The sequence below is a fragment of the Urocampus carinirostris genome, chromosome 1 (genome assembly GCF_059441175.1).
Source record: "Urocampus carinirostris isolate Australia breed hairy pipefish chromosome 1, RoL_Ucar_1.0, whole genome shotgun sequence".
Classification (NCBI taxonomy): Eukaryota; Metazoa; Chordata; class Actinopteri; order Syngnathiformes; family Syngnathidae; genus Urocampus; species Urocampus carinirostris.
The window spans coordinates 14,176,461-14,198,276 of NC_142349.1; the positions used below are offsets into that span (position 1 = coordinate 14,176,461).

Here is a 21,816-nt window from a genome sequence, read left to right on the forward strand (position 1 = left end):
CCAAGAAAAGGGGAGAGTTTAGATATTTCACAGGGAGACTGATAGGTTACCTTAGATGTGAAAAAAATCCCCTAAAATTTGACTCAGCACTTTTGGTTTTGAGTCAGCCTTTTTTCAGCAAAACAAGGCAATAGGATGATGGAACAGTTGCTTTTCAATTTCCCATCTCCAGTTTTCTTTTGTTTTCTTTATATCTCAAAGTTAGTATTTTCAAAAATAGGTATGTAGACGGTTAACAGGCTCAAAGACAGCTTCTTGCCCAGGGCTGCCATTACCATAAACAAACGCACAAAACTGTGAAAGCATATTCTGGGTTTACTTCTTTTTGATGTCTGCTGCCGTGCTCCTAAGCATACCATACAGTGATGCCAGAACACTCTCCGCTGTGGCTTCGTAGAGGGACCACGGCAACTTCTGTTCTAGGTTATTCCTCCTGAGGACCCTCAGGAAGTTGAGTCGCCTGGCAGTTCGCCAAGCGAATTTGGATTCTACCAAGCTAATCGCGCCATCGCATTACAGATCTTGTCATATTCTTTAGACAGGAATAAACCCAAATTGTTAGTTTCAAATATTTTCTTTTAATCAGCGGCGAGAATTGCCGCACGTCTTTTGTGAGGTTGTGTCAGCAACCAGATGCAACAAACATGCAGTATGTACATATAGGATGGAAAAGTAACAATTGATAAATATTCTTTACAGACCCACAATGAGAGGTACCAATCATAAAAAAGATTAAGAGCCACATACAAAAAAGAAAATTGACAAAAAGTTATTGTAGGAGTTATACAGCTTAAAAAAATGAAAATCCACATCAGATTTAGAAATAAAAGCTGTCATTTTTGAATAAAACTAAACTTTGTTTCATACTTGAATCCAGTTACCACTAAATTCTATAATACATATATACTAACTGCAACTCCAAAAGCAATAACAAGATTTTATTTTATTATTTAGATTTATGTTGTTAGGAAATTCATCTATTTGCAACAGACATATGGCTTCTTTGATTGTTGTTTTATTTCTTCTCGTGCAACAACTACTAGTACTTTCTTGTAAAAATATAACCTCTATTAATGAACAGAAAAATAATTGCAAAACAACGGAACCTTCATAAATAATAACACAATAAAATGCTTTGCAAACCTCATCCGACCTGTTATTGAAAAAGGTGGAAAGATATTCCATGTTCACAACAATAAAATATATTGTTACAAGCATACTGTATATAGAAAGCCCACCATGTTTGACAGTCGGGATGGTGTTTTCAGGGTGATATTCATTGTTACTCTCACCCTAAATGTAACGCTTTGCATTCATCCCAAAAAGTTCAATTTTGGTCAACAGAATTTTATGGCTGCTTTGTGTCCCAAAAGAGCTGGGACAGGAGTGAACAACAACAAACAAAAGGGAAAAACCAAGCTGAGGGATGCAACACCTGTTAAGACATTCTACAGCAGGAATGTCAAACTCAGTTTGGCTTTAGGGCTGGATCCAAAATTGACAGCCCTGGCCTGATCAGTAAAATAACTTTTTTAGCTTACCGTAGATTTTCAGTGTTATGCTTGATTATTAAGCCTACTTTAGAAGCCTACCCTAAATATTATAATCATTGATGACAAAGGGTATTTTCCAAGCATAATTTATTCCATTTAGAAACATTGGAAAATATATATTTTCATGTTTGACCTTTAACGTGTTAACTGGTGTATTGTAATAGTTGAGTGAATGCAGTTTTACACCTGAACCAACTCACATAACCACACTATAAAAACTCAAATTGGAGCTATAAAATGAAATTAATTTTACCTGTAATTGTCATAATTGTGTGAAATGAATACAAAATAAATACAAAATAAAAGTTTTTGCAGTGCATGGCCAAACTGATTGGAGTACATCAGTTATTATTGCTAATAGCTGTAGAGTATATCCTCTACTGCCCTCGAGCGGTCAGAGGGAGCATTTGATATGCATTTATCTCAAAAATCACGAGTAGAACAGTTTGGCGTTGCCGGGCTCGGTGTTGCCAGGAGTTCTAGAATAGCAAGGTGGTTGGGGCCGTGGTTAGTTGAAAAAGCATCAGGGAGCCACTAGCAAGTGTATTATGCGGCAGAGCCACTTGTAAACGAAAGCAGATGTTTATCGATCTTGTTGGTATTTATAGGGGGGGGCCTTGACACGAAACCAAGCCAAAGACAATTATTTATCAAGACCATCTTGTTCTATGTGGTTGGCTACTATAGCAAGCTATATAATAAGTGTTGGGCTAAGGAAAAAAAAGAAACATTTCTTCAAAAAGCTATGATAAAGCTCTATTTTTCCATAGTACGGAAAACGTAACATTGCTCCCCATACAAAAAAATATATGTATATTTTTCAAAAGTCTAGAAAAAAGATAAACCTCATTTTTTTCTGAAAGGAATCTCATATAGTGTGACAGTGACTTTCATCCCATTAATTTCTTTTTCTTTAACAAAGTGTAATACATTTACACTGGAACAGAAAAAAAGAATAAAATGAATAGTCTTTCCCCCCCTTCCAAAATGTGTTTTTCCAGATGGCCAAATAATTGAGGTGGTATTACGCTTTGTTGCAAATTCTTAGACATTTCTTAAATTTAATCAAGATTAGTAAAAGACACAATATGTATTTTTTCTTTGGTCAAAGGGAAAATCGAGTTGGTGGCTGTTTACCGTAGTTGCAAGACCTGTTGTGTCTCAATTATTACAAATTCGCCACTCCAAAGCATTTTTGTGCAGTAAACAAGGTATGAAAAATTCCCACCCTCCTGCAAAAAAATGTCCCCCAGTTACGATTTTTTTTCTGGGTGGCTCTAATGCTCTTTGGTAAAGACAATGGGAAAAAAGTTGTAAAAAACATTTAGATTGAGCGGGTCTAAAACTTGCAGTGGTCGGCAACATTGTCTGTACCACGGACCGGTTTAATGTCTGACTACGTTCTCGTGGCCTGGCATAATAATACAATTAGTAATAACAATAATAATATCAATTATAATAATTAGCTAAAATCCACAGTGCAAACACTAGACCACTGGGGATCTAAATGACATAGGAAAAGGCATTACATTTGATCTCATCATCACACTATCTTTATTAACAGTACCACATGGTACAATGTTGTTTTGTTTGAAGAACATTGATTTGGTTGTGATGGAGCATAATGGGAAATTGCACAGCTGATAACAACGCTACACAACATGGAATTTTGAGTAAAAATAGTACGATGATGAGTTAAAACCTAATACCATTTGCTTTGACACCTACAATCCTTGTAAGTTTGTGGCTAGAACTGGGCACTTTCGACTAAATCTCGAGTTCGTGTCTTGCTCTAGTGCTCAGCAAACGTTGTCGGGAAAATATGTTGATCGACCAATCATTGCTCTACTACGGTGGAAGACAACCTCGCGCACCCAAACTTTGATTTTGTTCTGGGCTGGGGAAAAAAAAAAGAATACACAAATAAATTCAGTCCAAGCGAAAGCTAGGGCATTTGTTTTTCTTTCTGATGGTTGCTGACCACTGCATTACAGGATGCCAGAAAAAGCCCAGTTAGAGGCACAAAGAAGGAAACAGGTTTGGCTTGTTTTGTTTGGAGGGGGGTTTGCAATCTTAGAATTAGAAACACATTGTTGGAGCAGAAAATTATTTTACACAAAATGGGCCTCTCTATGCTCCAGTTCCTGAAGCCGACGAGGTCGCAGTCTTTGGTAGACCGCCTTGATCTCGCCAGGATCTGAGTCGTCTGGGCTGCTGGGGGGCGGCGACTGTGGGGGCGACGCGGAAGCTGCCCCGGGGTCAATAGCACTATCTGTGGAGTCTTGTGTTTCTAGGCGAGTGAGCGGGGGGCTTGGGAGGGCCGCGGTGGCGGTTGAAGTAGTGGTGGTCCAGTCGGGGAGCGTACTGGCCCTGCTAATAGGGGGCCTGTAGAAAGTCCCAGGCGGAGGCTGCAGGGTTCTCGGGGGTCTAAGCGTCAAGGGCATGTTGGGCTTGTCCTGCTCTGGAGTCTTTGCGGATGTGACGGACACAACGTAGGGGTTGATGGGGAACATGGAGCTGATGGTATTTGCATGGTCTGGACCGGCAGCAGAGACAGCACTATCTGCGGGCAGCTTGGCCACAATCATAGCAGTCCTCGGCGTGATGTCGTAATGTTTGTACTTCCTGTCCCATGTCTGTCGTTGCATAACTCGGGTGTCGATGAAGGGCGCGATGTAATAGGCGCTAACGCGCGACGATCCACCGCGGCCCGCCATGCGCTCTGTTGCCGGCGCCTCAGCAAAGATTTCCGCCGACGCGTCTGGGCATTCTGCGGGCATTGGGTGGCGTTCTGCAGGCATGCTGATGGGGCGGCTCGCCAGCCGGCCACGATGGGCTCGGAACTGCACCATCGACGCCAGGGTAGGCGAGGGCGTGACAGAGGGGCTGGGGCCGGACTTCCTGAGACCCGATCCCTCTGTGACTCCGTCGATGCCATTTGAGGAGTCTGTCCGTTTGGTTCCAGGCTGGACCTCCAGGACCTCGTCCAATATGTGAGAGGACGGTATCACGGAGGAGAAACGCTTATACACCTTGCCGGTCTGCAAAGAAAAATAAGACGTTTGATGAAAAACAGTCTTGCGGAATTAACTGTTGCTGTGATTAGTCAAAACAAAAGCTGGGTGGTCCTGGAAACATAGCAGCATTTTCCCACATTAATATTGTGACGAACTTCCCAGTTGCCAATCTGAACATTGCCAGGTTAATAATTCATATTTATTTGTGAAACGCAAATTGTTTCATACCTTCAAGTTTTGATGCGCGTTATACACGAGCTAGTTTTTTTTTCAGTCAAAAATATCACGGACTTCAATCGCAAACCATTGGGTGCAACGGGAATCAAACCCAGTTGCAGCGGTTGAGAGTGCCGATTCCTAACCACTGGACTACCAGTGACATAGATGATGTTTGAGAATGTAGTATATTTTATCGCATCATCACACCATTTTTATTCACAATACCAGAGACAAAATGTTAGAGAATAGAGAAAACATAAAGTCGTCCTGAAAGATGTAAACAGCCGCAAAACCCCGCAGAGGGAAACAACTTGTGTATCTGACGATAAATCAGACAAAAGATTATTTTAATGATGGCCGCATGTATTCAACATGCACTTGCAATGCTTAGAATAGAACAGTTTGTAACATGTGAAATGCACACCGAATTTAACATTCATCTCTGGTATCGTGATTCAAAATAGTAGACCCAGGTTCACTTCTCGTTGTATCAGAATAATGAATCAATAGTAATATTATTTGCAAATTTAATTTCATGTTGTGATTTAAACATGTGAATTCCTGTGATTAGGTTTCAAAATTAGATTTATATAATACCGTATTTTCTGCACTATAAGGCGCACCCCCCAAAAATTGGTCTTTTGTCATGTAAATTCCATACATAGGGCGCTCCAGACTATTAGGCCCTACAGCAGGAACATTAACAATACAGTTGGATAGGTCAGTCAAACTTTACGAACCCCTTAACTCAGGACTGTTGACACGTACAGTGTCTGTACGACGTCACCAGTCACTGAAATACGTCATGCCACATACAGTATCATTTGAAAGCTTGAATTATTTAGGATTCAAGATATGCTGATCATTTAAAAATATACTCATCTCAGAAACATCACGATCAGTCTGAAAGAAGACACCTGAAAAATATAAAGCCTCAGTAGTTCACCAAAGACGTCTTGCAGACATCACATTTGACATCTGTGAAAGTAGTGAATCCCACCTTGTAAAATATTTTTGTGTTCCAAAACACGCGATTATGCTGACAAATAAAAAAACATCCGGGGAAAAGGATCTCAGCATCGATGGATGTTGCTTGTTGCTAGCTGTCTGTTTAGCCCCATAAAATGCTTTTCTTGAGACCGGAGACCAACCTAACTTGTGATTCACATCTTCTTCGGCCAACTCGCAGGCATCGTTTTACCCTGCTTTAGCCTATACGAGCCTGTAAATAGTCATACTCTATCTCCAAGTAACTTTAGCCAATCGTGACTGATTTAAATGATGATTGACGCCAGTATGTATATCCCCGTGCACTACTTCTACGAGGGAAAATCGGGTCGGTGGCTAGTCACCATAGTTGCAAGACCTGTTATGTATATATATATATATATATATATATATATATATATATATATATATATATATATATATATATATATATATATATAAAAACGTGGTAAGCTTTTGAAAAAAAAACTGAAGGCTCTTAGGTGCCCCTGATAGTGCGGAAAATAGGGTACTAAATGACGTCACAGATCTACAGCAAGGAAGCAAGCTGAATCAACTTTGAGACTAATATTCTCAAGTCCCATGGCGCTTGGAATATTTTGTGACAAATTTAAGTAATTGTGGGGAGGAACACTACATGTTCTGTGCTTAATTGAAAAAAAATCTTTCTGTCTGGGAATACCTGTAAAACCGAAGTGGCTTTTATGAAGACAATGCTATAATTCATTCATTCATTCATTCATTATCTGCACCGCTTATCCTCAGTAGGGTCGCGGGGGTGCTGGAGCCCATCCCAGCTATCTTCGGGCAGTGGACAGGGGACACCCTGAACTGGTTGCCAGCCACGCCCAGGGCACACAGAGACAGACAACTCACTCGCTCATCCAAACCTAGGGACAATTTGGACCAGCCAATTCACCTGACATGCATGTTTTTGGAATGTGAGAGGAAACCCACGCAAGCACGGGGAGAACATACAAACTCCACACAGGAAGGTTCGATCTCAAGACCTCAGAACTGTGCCACACACGCGCTAACCACTGTGCCGCCGTGCTGCCCAATGTTATAATTTTGTTCTTAAATTCGAGCATGCAGCTTTTAATCAGGTGTGCTCTATTGTCCAGAAATTGCAGTAATCAACAAAACGTCTGCATAATACACTATCCCTGCTGCTTCCCTGCACAAACGTCACTGTAACGTCACTGTTTACCTCTTTGATGTCGGTGAGGGAGGTCGAATGTCTGCTGAGGCGCTGCAGCTTCTCCTGAGGCGACGTCAGGCCATCTGAGGCGGCTGAAGAGGCGCCCGACGAGTCGAAGACCTCCTGGAAGTGTCGCACCAGAAGCTCCACCATGAGGGCCTGGTACGGGTAGTCCACCAGCGAGGACAGGGACACCTCGGCGTCCGCCTGTCGCGGCTTGACTAGGGTGGGACCGAAGATGATGCCCAGGTTGCTCGCCGTCATTTTATTCTCTTCCGCTTGTTCGGCCACTCTGCCCATGACGACACGAAAAATGAGCAGGAAGTTCTTCTTATTTCAAATGTACAAGTCATCATGACATAAGATAATGTCATCATGACATAAGATAATGTCCTCAAACTCGTGGCCCGACAGCCAATTGTGGCCCGCGGGATGACAGCAGGCATCGTTTGACAGCTTGTGGCCCCGACGCCTTATTAGGAAATTTTTATTGGCAGGGCTGTCAAACTCAGTTTGGCTCTGGGGCCAGATCCAGACTTCTGTTCTGAAGTGGGCCGGATCAGTAAGATTGTCAACTTAAAATTTTGGGCTTGGTTTTTCAGTATTATGCTATGTTATTCAGCCTATATTTGTAACCTACCCTACATATTATTACGGGCGATCTTTTCTAAATGCATACATGCTGTATTCACAATGGGGAAAAAAAATGTTCATGTTTGGCATTAAATGTGTTAACGGGTTTAACAGTTGAGAGAATGCAGTTTTACACCTAAACCAACCCAGCATGCTATACAAATTCAACACTGCCCTTTAGCGGCCGGAGAGAGCATCTAGTTTGCATTTATTAAAAACATAATAATAATTATCCAACCAACTGTGTATTATTAAGAGCTTCCAAGTGGTAAAAATGCAAAAACAAAATATTCATCTGTCACGACCGGGGCAAGCAGTGGACCCAAATGCGTAATGTTTCAGACAATGCTTTATTAAGAGATTGGGGAAGTCGGGGCGAGATGAAAGACGACCTAGTGCTCGCTGGCCGATGCGTGGTCGGGGATCGAAAGCAAGTCGGGCAGCCGGGACAGGAGAACGGAGCGTGGTCAGAGATCGGAAGTAAGTCGGGCAGCCGGGTTGGGAGAAAGGAGCGTGGTCGGAGAACGGAAGTAAGTCGGGCAGCCGGGACAGAAGAACGGAGCGTGGTCGGAGATCGGAAGTAAGTCGGGCAGCCGGGATGGGAGAACTGAGCGTGGTCGGAGATCCGAACAGTTAGGTAAGCAAAGACGATCGGGAAGCCAGGGACGGAGGATCGATACAGGAAAAGGGGACGGAGTCGAGCAGGATACAGGAACAGGTTGGGACAGAGTCAAAAAGTTCTTGCCTTGCGCATGCTGAGGTTTGCTGATAGACTGACTGAATGACGTGCTTAAATAGAAGGACTGATTAGGGAACGAGTGGCAGTGGGGCTGAAAGAGTGAGCGCAGGTGAGGGAAATTGACAAATGTTGACATCATCAATAAAATTATATTGATTTAAGAAATAAGCAAAAACACATGAACTACAGTTAAAAACGTGGATGTTTTAAAATACTCAGATGTCGAGAAATTTGCATTCAATTTACATCACATGAGCTAATTGTCTACCATGTTGTTTCCCCTAAAAAGTTTTTTTCATTACTTTATCCCTTTTCCTCTTTTCTTTTCATCTTTGTTCTTTTTTAGTGATTTTCTTTCCTTATTCCCATTTTTCTTTTCCCTAATGTTTCTTTTCTCTCTTTCTTTTCTTAGTTATTTTTAACCTTTTTCTTTTTTTTCGTTCTTTCTCTATGAAATGGCTGGGCAAAAAAAATGGTCTTTTTGGGTCACTTTGAGTCTCCGTAGTTTGCGTTCTTTGTAGCACTGGTGTTCAATATCACTACACAGTACAGCGACATCTCAGTCACTTAATACACACTGTTCCTTTCATGTAAGTACAGCCCACACAAATATCGTTTTAGTTGTTAACGTATTCAATGCCATAACGTATAAATATATTTTCAGAAGAATTGTCTTTGAGCACCAACATGAAACTTGATTTATTTTGAAGGAATATTGTGAAGGGTTTGGCGTTGCTCATCAGTAAGTAGCAAGCCTCTGGGAATGAGTTCAGTATGATAAATCACTGGCTTTGATCAGATCTTGGGATTTTTTTGTCAGGAGTTTTCTTTTGGTAAGCCTCCCACCGAAGTGAATAAAGTATGAGACGCCTGACGTAAAAGTACACCGTACCTGTTCAGGTGTGCCATGAGGAATTGCAGCGTGCGGTAGTTGTCTGCGGGGAGCCGTCGCAGAAGGTCTCTAATGCGGAGGACGACTCGGTTGATGTGCGTGCTAGGCTCGCCGGGCTTCTTGCTTTTTACGTCCCGGACCTCCTCCACCACAACACGCTGGTACTCCTTGGCCAGGCCGATAAAGTCATTGTAGAAGCGATACAGGATAAGGGGCTCTGGTAACTGTGTGCACAAAACATTTTCATTGAATAGCGAAGAGGACGACGAGGTGAGCGGAGAAGATGAGGTAAAATTTTGGACTATTTGATAAAGTTTCAGGAGCGAGCAGCAGCAAGTCAACTGCAGGAGAGAGAGTGGGAAAGGTGAGATGGCACAACATTCATTTGGACAGGTAACTTAAAATTAGTTTTACCTGGTTATATCAGTATCAGAAATTATTTATATCAGTATCAGAAATTATTTTTCCCCCCATTTTATTAACACTCCACTTATTGAAACATAAATATTTTGTTCGTTTGTTTGTACATGATTCAATTGTTTGTTTGTTTGTACATGATTCAAATTGAATCGTTTCTTGTACATGATTCAATTGTTTGTTTGTTTGTACATGATTCAAATTGAATCGTTTCTCCGGCGCCGTCACGAATGGCAGCCACTCCAGCAGCTCCCGTGTTATTTTCGATTGTTCTCAGCTCAGGGATGCTGCTGGAAAAGTGAATTTCCCTTCGGGGATGAATAAAGTATCTATCTATCTATCTATCTATCTATCTATTAACATCAGGCTCTAGTTCCAAGACATTAGAGACACAGAGGTATCTTTTCATATACCGTATTTTCCGCACTATAAGTTGCAGGTTTTCTTTTTCCCATAGTTTGAGTGGTGGTGCGACTTATACTTCGGTGAGACTTATATGTGAAATTATTAACACATGTTATGACCAGGTATATCATTTCACATGTCATTTTCACAATAAACCACGAGAAGGAAATGTAATAGAACAGTAAAGCACTGAGAATATGCACCTTGTATAGAAATCCCTTTTGAGAAAGTTGAAAATGATTACTGTGGCGAATTGACACAATTTTTTCTTACTAATCGTGCACCAAAGTAAATATATTTAACTTGCTCAAAAGTGGTTTCTATGCAGAATACAAATTCTCTGTGCTTACTGTTCTATCAAATTTCCACCCAAAAAATGAGATACAAAGTCGTTTTAGTGACAGTTGTGCTCGTAAATTTTGCGCCAGTGACAGTTTTCGGCACGACATTGGTAATTTATAAAATCCACTGACCAAAAATGGCACTAAAAAGAAAATCATATTCTGCATATTACAAGCTGCAAATAGTGAAATGTGAAGCCGAAAAGCATAAAGCGGAGCCGACGATGAGTTTGACGTAAGCGACGTCGAAGTGAAAAACGGAAGCGGTCGGATTGTTTACTATGATAGTCACACAGAAAATAAAAAATTCATTGCTTCATTCTTTGCTGATTTGAAGTGAAAATCATAGTTTGGTAAGGATGTTATTAATGCTAAAGTTAGGCACGGCATGCAACGTTTGTATACAAACCTATTCACCCCGTTGTTCTCTTTTATTTGAAATCGCCTTTCAAGATGATGTATATATTATACGTTGGATTTTACCGAATAAATTTCACCTTAAGATGCGACGTATACAGCGGTGAGACTTATATAATCTATACTCCGGAAAGACTTGTCGTCTGAGGAATACGGTAAGTACCTCTAAACACGAGAAATTGGATAAATGAGTTATATTTGCAACAAAAATCTTGCTCGCTATATAAAAGAAAATTCAGTTCACCGGCTTTCCCAGAGCCTCCCACACCCATCTCGCTCACTAACACTAACCATGCACAGACTTTGTGAACAACCAACAACTTCCTCTATGGTAAAGTCAGTGTTTGAAGTAACGTCTGCCCGGACGCTCGGGGGGTGCATCTTTTACATCGGGCGTACAACTTACACAACGTCTCTGCCCAGGTGGCTAACAACTTTTTCAAGAAAGAAAGAAAAAAAGAATCTTTCAGGGTTTTTTTTTTTTTAGTTTTTTTTTGTTCAAATCAAACGTTTGCGATTTTCCGATTTAGAAATCTTTGTTCGGTTTGGAAATTTAATAAGGGCTGCACAGATCAAAGACTTTTGCAAACTATTATTACAGACTATTAAGAAACCATCCCCTCATCTAAAACCTACATGAGGGCAAATGATACACATATTATCAACATAAGAGCATTCAAGCCAAAACCTCAGCCCCAGAAGAAAGATTCAAAAGAGGCAACCTTAATGACGCTACAAAACGTAAACGTACATTAAAAGCATCGTGGAAAGAGGAGTTCACACTCATTTTGTTTGATGAAGCTGGTTAAGATCTGATTCAAAATACACTTACAGCATACTAAAAGCATTTTATGGTTCCACTGGCAGATCAATTTTGCCCAGTTTAAGCATTTTTCTTGGAAAAACTGGTAAAAAAAAATATAGTAAAAATTCAAATTACAGCTAAAATATTAACCTAAATATATAAACTAAGCCACCGTGACTTAATACTTAATACTTTTTTTTTTGCAATTAACCATCTTATTGTGTTTCAAGTTGTGAAAAATGGGGCAGGCAACTTTATGGCTGGGCAGACAACTCTGAAAAGTTGCCTGCCCTGGTGTCCGGTAACTTTTTGTTGTGAGTTTCAGAGACAGGGTAAGTGCTCATGACCTAATATGTAGGTATTTTAGCTATTTAAAGTTAACTCAGGTAATTTTCTGCGGGCAGGAACAAATTCATTATGGGGAAAATTTGTTCGAGATACGAGAAAAGCTATAAATGAGCTCGAACCGAAATTAACTTTGTCGTTTGTAGAGTGGTCACTGTATTTTGAATGTACATGGTGTTTAAAAAACTGGTGTCCTTTGAGATGGAAATATCTTGGAAAGCACAATGTTGAGGGAAATTAAATTTAAAAGTATCAAAGGGACAGTGTTTAATATTTTGTTACTCCTGCCGTTTACCCGTGCTTCATTGAATTTATTTACCGTAAATTCCGGACTATAGAGCGCACCTGATTATAAGCCGCACCCACCGCATTTTTAGAGGATAACCGCTTTTGTACTTACACAAGCCGCACCTGCATATAATTGTGCAAAAATCACAGATTATTTGTTTTAATCAAACATTCAAGTTTCCTGTTTTAATCTATCTATCTATCTATCTATCTATCTATCTATCTATCTATCTATCTATCTATCTATCTATCTATCTATCTATCTATCTATCTATCTATCTATGCTGGGGAGATCAAGGAACATGCGGGCCTCCAGAGTACCTGCCAGCACCAACACCCCCGCACCATGTGCCTGATTAATTTTCGTGGATTTTGCCTATCGTGGGTCCTTTTTGGAACACAACCCTCGCAGAAACAAAGGATTGCTGTATCCCTGATAATGGTTGGAGCCTTTTCGGAACTTTCTTTCAAAGTGCACTAGCGTCTAATTTATGTCCGAATCGGATCAGCGTTCATTGATGTTGCCTGCCTCACCTGTCTCAGGTAGAGCTTGAGTACGTTGCTGATGTCGTGTGGCGACAGCTCCGAGAGCTCCACGAGGTCTTTGCCGTTCTCGAAGGCCTGGCAAAGCTTCTCCACACGCGACTTGGCACCATTCACGCGATAAATGCCCTACAAAAACAGAAATGTAGACGCATAAACGTTTGCCAAAAGTACCGTGTTTAATTGCGTACATTTTTGTAACCGAAAAGGGGACTCTAAAGTTTAGGTGCATGTTATACACGAGGTTTTACGGTAGTAGAATACCATTTTTAAGGGATGGTTGATCAATCTAAATAAATCGCTGACCACATTTGCACACCATTTGATGCAAGGGGATTCAAACCCAGATCACGGTAGTGAGGGTGCCGATACTTATCAAATGGACCACTCAGGTTGTACAAAACGCCCGAGAACCCATTCAAGTTTATTTAATCATCTTACTTGTTGTACAACGTTGTTATGTATGTTATGGAAGAGTTCAGCCAAAACATTGTACAATGTGGTACCATGAGTACAAATACAGTGGAACCTCGGTTTTCGAACGCCTCTCAGTTCGAACAAAAATTTTGAGAAATTCTTGCTTTGCTGTTCGGTCAAAAATTTGGAGTTCGAACGCCGGTAATGCGTGAGTGTGTACGCTAGAGTGCGATGCTGAGCGGCGTACTGGTGTAGATCGCCCCCACCCCTCGTTACCAACTGTTATCACGTGCGCACTTGCCTCTTTTTGCTTTCGCTTTTAATATCGGTGAGTGTTTTAGCCCCTAACTATGCCTCCAAAGAAGGTCAGTGCAAGCAGGACAGGTGAAACAGAAAAGTTGTTCGTACAACTATTGCCTTTAAGAAAGACATAATAGCTAAATATGAAAGAGGTGTGCGAGTTTCCGATCTTGCTAGGGAATACAGCATGCGCCTTCTGCTGACCACCACAAAGGTAAGAAATCCTATTCATAATTCTTTTCTTTAACTTTTTTTTTTACACGTTCGTGTTAGCGTAATCTTTCGTACGGAAGATTACGATAACGCGAATGTACGATTAGCCTGGGTTAGCTTTATGATTAGGTTGAGCATTCAGGTAAACATTCAGGGCGTTGGAACTGAGCCCAAAATTCAGGGTGTTGGAACGGAGCCCCCTTTCCAATAAAGCGCTAGCCACTGTGGTGCTAAATGACTTGTAAACGACCTGATATTTGTATTTTTACACGTTCATGTTAGCATAATCTTTCGTACGGAAGATTACGATAACGCGAACGTACAATTAGCCTGGGTTAGCTTCATGTTTACGTTAAACATTCATGGTAAACATTCAGGGTGTTGGAACGGATTAAAACGATTTACATTATTTTTAATGGTAAAAATGATTTCGGTGATTGAACAAATCGGTTCTCGAACAGGGTTCTGGAACGGATTATGGTCGAGAACGGAGAATCCACTGTAGTGTAATGATGAGATAAAATGTAATTTAATTTCCTGTGTTATTTACAGTATGTCACAGAAGTGAGTACACCCCTCACATTTCTGCAGAGATTTAATTATTATGTTTGATTGAACAACACTGTCTTTGAGACAAAGAAAGGTAGTTTGTATAAAGCATAAAAAGCAGTGTCAATTTATTTCCCCCCTCTATAAACCCAAAAAATAGGCTTTAGTAGATAAACCCTTGAGTAAAAGTGCCTGAATTTCATTATTTTGTGTGGCCACCCTGATTTTGCAGAACCATTTTAATCCTCCTGGCCATGGATTTCACCAGAGCCTCACAAATTGCCACTGGAATGCTTTTCCACTCCTCCAGGACAACATGACTGAGCTGGGGGATATTTGAGATCTTGTGCTGCTCCACCTTCCACTTGACGATGCCCTAAAGATGTTCCATTGGGTTAAGATCTGGAGACATGCTTGGCCAGTCCATCCGGTTTACCCTTAGCCTTTAGAAAAGCCTTGTTCATCTTAGAGGTGTATTTGGGGTCATTGTCAGGCTGGAACATTGCCGTGCGACCCAGTTTCTGGAGGGAGGTGATCATTCCTTGCTCCAGTATTTCAAAGTAAACTCTTTACTTTAGTTTGTGTTTTCATCAAAGAAATGCATTTCCCCAACTCCAGTTGCACTCATGCAGCCCCAAACCATGACATTCCCAACACCATGCTTGACTTTAGGGACAACACAAGCATATTTGTACTCCTCATCTGGTTGCAACCACACATGCTTCACAGCATCTGAGCCAATTAAATTAATGACTCAGCAGACCAGAGGATGTCCTTCAAGTATTGACAGACTTCTTTCAATTGCGTCAAAGCGATGTTTCTTCAGTGTTGTTCTATTAAACATTATGATTGAAACCCAGCAGAAAGGGGAGAAGTGTTCTCACTTTTGTGACATAATATATAAAACTAGTCAAGTCAAGTCATGTTTTTTTTTGTATAGCCCTTAATCCCAAAGAGTCTCAAAGGGCTGCACAGATCAAAGACTATTGCAAACTACATTCTATTATGACACCATCCCCTCATCTAAAACCTACATGAGGGCAAATAATACACATATTATCAACATAAAATATAGATTATTCATATGCTATAGAATAGAAGTGTATTTTAAGCTTAGATTTAAACATTTCCACTGAGGTTATAGATCAAATCTCAGGGGGATGAGCATTCCACAGAACCGGGGCCCGGATGGAGAACGCTCTCGAACCTGCGGATCTCTTCTTGGCTCTTGAGATCACTAGTAGACCAGCGTTTTCAGAGCGAAGGTAGTGGTCTAGTGGTTAAGAATTGGGGTCTCAGCCTCAAGATCTAGGTTTTAATCCTGTTGTGATACTTTTTGACACTACTTTTAGACACTATGTTTGTGATTTACAATGCTTAGTTCTAGCTGAGTAAAAGTAAAACAATGTATTATATCGAACCAATTTTTCATCAAAAATTATGGTTGAATGTTAAACACGAGTGTGTGTTAAACAAGATTAAATACGGTAATTGTAGATGTAAACAAACATTTTTTTGGTTGAGTTTTTAAAAAAAAGTACATTGACATGTATTACCACAAAAAACAACAACATTAAAATTATACCGAAAATTGGCACTAAAACCGGTATAGATTTGTACAAGAGAATTGGAAGAGTATTGGTTCTACTGCAAAAAGTACCCATCCCTAGTTAAATATAACAACACACAAAACTCAAAATATTTCTAACAACCCAAAAATATGTTAAATCTGTTAACCTGCCCAAAATTGGGTTGTTTTACTAAAAACAAACAATCCCCAGGGAAGGTACATTTTTAAAGAAACAGTGTGTAATATTTAGTGCGCTCACAGCAGGTAATCAAGTGCCATTTAGTGGTCAAATATTACACATTGTGGCATTAAGAACAACCCGAGGCAGTGGTTATTTTAAAAATTCTGTTTTCAAGTGGATTTGGAGCCTAAACAAAGAAATATTTGCATCACCTGTCTGAAAATTAATTATCCATTTGCCAAGGTTTATGTTGTGTAAATACAAACACAAAACAATTTGACAATTTCGTACTCTATCATTGAAAGGTTGAGCATCGCAGGCAACGAAGGCTCCTTGCTTTATTGATGACATTGTTAAGGCTCACCTTAATGTTGAGCGCTCTGCTCTCAATCTCTGAGGTGCACTTCTTGATGATAAAGGGGATTCCATCTACACTATTTTTAGATGCTTGAGTGAAGCTGATGCCGAAGAGCTGCAACCGGCCCTGCAGCTTCTTGTGACCGCACTGGATAGCAAGCGTCTCCAGGCACTTCTTGTGGCATGCCAGCGAGCACTGGAGGAACATGGAAGGGAAAAAAAATACATAAGGCCAGGTAGGTTTCAGAAAATGCAGCATACAGGCAAAGCTTACCTCCTCGCACTCTGCGCCATGGAAGACCACCAGGCTGTCACACTCACGACACTTGGACGGTGCTCTGAGCTTCCTCAGTCTGTGCGTCTGCGACGCTTTAGACATCTGAGCGTTCCGGAACGGGCCGGGAGAGCTAGCGGTCTCCGTTACCATCTCGGAAAGACCTGAAAAAAGGGAGTAGGACATTCACTCTGACAATGTCACATGAGAGCAGATGGAGGAAGTGGAGTCTAGCCTAAAATAACACACTCTATATAAAAGAAATTACAACAAAAAAAAAGAAACGGACACCACGTCTTGTTACCTGTAACAATAAAAATGAATTCATTCAAACCATTTAGTATGCCATCACGTAATCAATATGTACGTAGATATACACTACCGAGAAAAGACAATTTTGTGTTTTCCATTAAAAATGTCCCACTTATTTATCAAATGAGTTGTTAAATATATGTTCATTTGCCTGTATGAATATCCTCCACTCTGCCTTGAAAGCCCGCATCTCAGAGTTGCCTCTTCACTGTAGATGTTGACATGGTGTATTGCTGGTACTATTTGACCAAGCTGATAGTTCAGCCTCCAATGTACTTCTTGTTTTGACACTTCTCTTGGTACTCTGGTTAGAGCCTGTTTGTGTTGATCTCTGAAGGGAGTAGTAGATACCATTTTAGGAGATCTCGAGTTTTTTGGCCATTTCTCGCATGGAAAAGCCTTTTTTTAAGAATAAGAATATACTCTCCAGTTTCACACGAAAGTTCTCATTTTTTGGCCATTCTGAAAGTTTAATCACTCCCACAACTGTGATACAAGACTAGCTAAAAGTCAGTTTTATAGCTTCTATAACCAGGCTGTCCTAAAATCATTGCATTGTTTTTAATCACCAACTCTGGTGCAACGCGCAAACAATATTATCTTATTTTTCTGTTTAAATGTCTTTATTACATGTTATCCCTTAAGTGCCATGTCTCATATTGTTGCATACCATGTTTCAAATCGTAATATCAATGACAATCAAGACCATTCATTTATTGAATGTACTATTTGAACAGTGGAGTGTTGCTTGCCGAAACTAGGCCTACGTACACATGCGTAGATAATGCATTGAAAACATAGATTTAAAACTGAAATAGCAATGTTTATAAGGCAATATGCGTTAAAAGTTATACGTGTCATGATTTGAAGAAAATCACAACCTCGCTGTGGTGAAGGTGTAACTCTGTAGAATCTCTACAGGCTACTTAGAACAGGAACTTAGTAGCTCATGACTCAGAGAGAGACAAAATAATACAAAGAATGTAATTTGTGTGTTAAGTGACTCATCTGAGAAGGTTCCTCAGAATGGGGGTCACTTGGCAACTTTTGGAATCTTGTTGAGCATTTGGAACTAATTGCTAAATGTAGTTCCTTAGTTTTTCAATGAAACCTACAGAAAACACAGATACACCGCCAAAAAATAATTCACACTCTATTTGGCTGTATTCTTTTCCATAATGCTCTATTATAACATTGTACAATGCAGCACCATGAGTAAAAAGGGAGTAATAATGAGATCCTATGTCATATATTCTTTTTTTTTTTATATAACTTTTTATTTCTCACACAAAATTTTGACAAAGGTTTGATTCCACCATCATAGACCAACACAAACACAAAACATATACACTTGACACACCCATAAATAACAGAACGAACAGAAAAAAAATAAAATAATAAATGTTAATACAATACAATCAATACAATAAAAATGGGGGGGGGTTGTTTAGACATCAAGTAAAATTTGTGTGATAGGCTTCCATCTTTTCTCGAATTGATCGAGTTTCAGTTGAAGTCTTGCAGTGATTTTTTCCATAATGTACAGTTGCTTTAATTTGACTCTCAATTGTTTTATGTCAGGGGGTTGTGGGTTCAGCCAGGACACTGTGATCATTTTCTTTGCTACCAGAAGCATAACCTTTAGTATATATTTCTGTTGACCAAACAGTAATTCTTCTGGCAAAATTCCTACTACGTAAGCCATTGGGTCCAACCGCAACTCCCAGCCAATAATTAATTTTATTTCTGTCTGGATACTTCTCCAAAAATTTAATATTACAGGGCAATTCCAGAAAATATGCGTAAAGTCTCCGACCCTCCCACAGTTACGCCAACATAATTTTGAGGTATTTTTATATTTTGAAGTGATAGAGGGTGTATAGAAGAATCGCATTTTTACTTTCCATTCATTGTTGGTTATTTTGTGTCCCTCTTTCAATGTTTTTTCCCATTTGTTGTCTTTTATCACTACATTAGTTTCTTGATCCCATTTTTCCTTAACCACCATGTGATCATTACTGAGATCCATTCCCAGGGCTTTATATAGTTTTGATATAACAGCCTTTATTGATTGTCCTTTTGAATATGATATCACTAATTCCTCAACTTTAGTTGGCTCCTTACATATTTTCCCCCATTCATAATGTTTCTGGAGGTAATGCCTTAGTTGCAAATATTTGTAAAAATCATTTCTAGGTAGGTCAAATTCTTGTTGGAGTTGTTCGAATGATTTCATTGACTGTCCTTGGGTAATCAACATCAATCCTTTTTGGGCCCATTTTTTAAATCCTACCTCCATAACCCCGGGTTTAAAGTCTGGGTTTTTTTGTAGCCCTATTCACAGATCTTGATATTTTCAATTTTTTTTTTGTATCGTTGACCACGTTTTAATAGTTCCCTTAATCCATTCATTCTGGATTTTTAATTTCTTCCACCTCGTGACTGATATGTATGGTAACGATTCCACAGGCATATTTGGACAAGATCGCTGCTCCATGTCCACCCATATCGTAACTTTGTCTGTAGTAATCCACACAATAAGTGCTTTAATTTGAGCTGCCCAATAGTAATATTTAATATTGGGTAGGCCTAGGCCCCCCCTTTCTTTAGAAGCTAACAGGGTTTTGTATTTTATTCCATGTTTCTTGTTTTGCCAAAGGAATTTTGTTATCAATTTATTTAACATTTTAAATGTGGATGCCAGGATCAGAATAGGAAGAGATTGAAACAGAAATAATAGTTTTGGTAATATGTTCATTCTAATTGTTTCTATCCTTCCGATAAGGCTTAAGGGCAAAATTTCCCATCTTTCCAAATCTTTCCTTATTTCTTTTATCAACATTCCATAATTTGCATCAAACAGCTCTGTGGAATGTGGTGTAATGGTCACCCCCAAATATTTAAACCCTTTATTTGTCAATTTGAAATCAAATCTTTCAATCACATCTGTTGGACATTTTCCTGATATCATCAATGCTACTGATTTGCTCTCATTATTTAAATACCCAGCTACTTCTCCATATATTTTAAGGCTCTCCAACAGTGGTGGTATTAATAACGAAGGTTCTTTCAGCATTACCAACAGGTCATCTGCAAACAATGATATCTTATGTTCTGTTCCTCCTTCATCTAATATCCCCCTTATTTGCTCATTTTGTCTTATTGATCCCGCGAGTGGTTCTATGCTTATTGCAAACAAAAGTGGACTTAAACAATCCCCTTGCTGGACTCCTCTTTTGATATCGAAGAAATCTGAGCAGTGACCATTTACTCTAAAACGAGATTTAGGATTTTTATGGATTATTTTCACCCATTCTACAAATTTTTGAGGGAAGCCAAAAGCTATAAGTGTTTGATGTAAGAAGCTCCATTTCACCCTATCCGCAGCTTTTTGTGCATCCAAGCTTAGTAACATCGAGGGTTGGGTCTTAGATTTTGTGCTCATAATTATGTTTTGTATCCTCCTAATATTGTTTGCACCCTGCCTTCCCGGAATAAACCCTGTTTGATCATTTCTAATTAATTCCGCTATGAATTTCTGCATTCTTTCTGCCAGTATGCTTGTAAGAATTTTTAGATCGTTACACAGTAAACTAACTGGTCTATAGCTATCACACAATATTGGGTCTTTTCCTTCTTTGTGCAAGACTGTTATGATGGCTTCTGACCATGATTTGGGGGGGATCTCCTTTTGTTGCTAATCTACACGATCTACACTCGTACGCCGCTCAGCATCGCACCCTAGCGTACAGGCGTTCGAACTCCGATTTTTGGAACGAAAAGTGAAGCAAGAATTTCTCAAAATTTTGGGTCGAGAACCGATTTGTTCGATCTGAGGTATAGTGGAACCTCGGTTTTCGAACGCCTCTCAGTTCGAACAAATCGGTTCTCGACCAAAAGTTTCAAGAAATTATTGCTTCGCTTTTCGTTCAAAGAGTTCGAACGCCGGTACGCTAGGGTGCGATGCTGAGCGGCGTACAAGTGTAGATCGTGTAGATTTCCCCCACCCCTCGTGACCAACTGTTATCGCGTGCGGACGTGCTTCGTTTTGCTTTCGCTTTTAATATCTGTAAACGGAGTGTTTTAGCCCCTTATTATGCCTCCGAAGAAGGTCGGTGCAAGCAGCAAAGTTGCTACATGTGAAAAAAGAAGAGTAGTGCGTACAACTATTGCATTTAAGAAAGAAATAATCGCAAAATATAAAGTAGGTGTGCGAGTTTCCATTCTTTCGAGGGAATAGAGCATGGCTTCTGCAGACCACCACAAAGGTAAGAAATCCTATTCAGAATTCTTTTCTTTATCCTTTAACCGCTCACCACTTTTTGTGGAGACCCGGGTGCTAAATGACGTGTAAACGACCTGATTTTTTTTTATTTTTACACGTTCGTGTTAGCGTAATCTTTCGTACGGAAGATTACGCTAACGGGAACGTACGATTAGCCTGGGTTAGCTTCATGTTTACGTTCATGGTACACATTCAGGGTGTTGGAACGGATCAAAACGATTTTACATTACTTTTAATGGGAAAAACGATTTTGGTGATTGAACAATTAGGTTTTCGAACAGGGTTCTGGAACGGATTATGGCCGAGAGCCGAGGTTCCACTGTACCTGTAATCTGGATTCATTTGGTGTTTTTTTTTATATTCTTCTTCTAGTTCCTTAATCTGTTCCTCCAATTCCTTCTGGTTCTTTAATCGGGTTCATTTCAGTCGTTCAATTAATTCTCCATAATATTGATGAAGAAACCTCCCCGTTGTCATTGATTTGAAAATATTCCTTTATACACTGTTTTATTCCCTGTACTATGTTTGTATCTGA

General features: G+C 39.9%; 1 protein-coding gene across 3 annotated transcripts in view; it reads right to left on the reverse strand.

Moving 5' to 3' along the window:
- Nucleotides 1–2,528: 2,528 nt before the first annotated feature.
- Nucleotides 2,529–21,816, reverse strand: part of LOC148373631 (rho GTPase-activating protein 29-like) — a 76,675-nt gene continuing 57,387 nt past the window's right edge. For all 3 annotated transcript variants that reach the window (XM_088327533.1, XM_088327549.1, XM_088327542.1), the window contains 6 exons: nt 16,685–16,848; nt 16,418–16,606; nt 12,815–12,952; nt 9,263–9,486; nt 7,008–7,290; nt 2,529–4,594 (listed from right to left, as the gene is read on the reverse strand). In XM_088327533.1, coding sequence (XP_088183659.1) covers nt 3,665–4,594; nt 7,008–7,290; nt 9,263–9,486; nt 12,815–12,952; nt 16,418–16,606; nt 16,685–16,848 — 1,928 coding nt within the window. In that variant the 3' untranslated portion in view covers nt 2,529–3,664. The remainder of the gene's footprint in view (nt 4,595–7,007; nt 7,291–9,262; nt 9,487–12,814; nt 12,953–16,417; nt 16,607–16,684; nt 16,849–21,816) is intronic.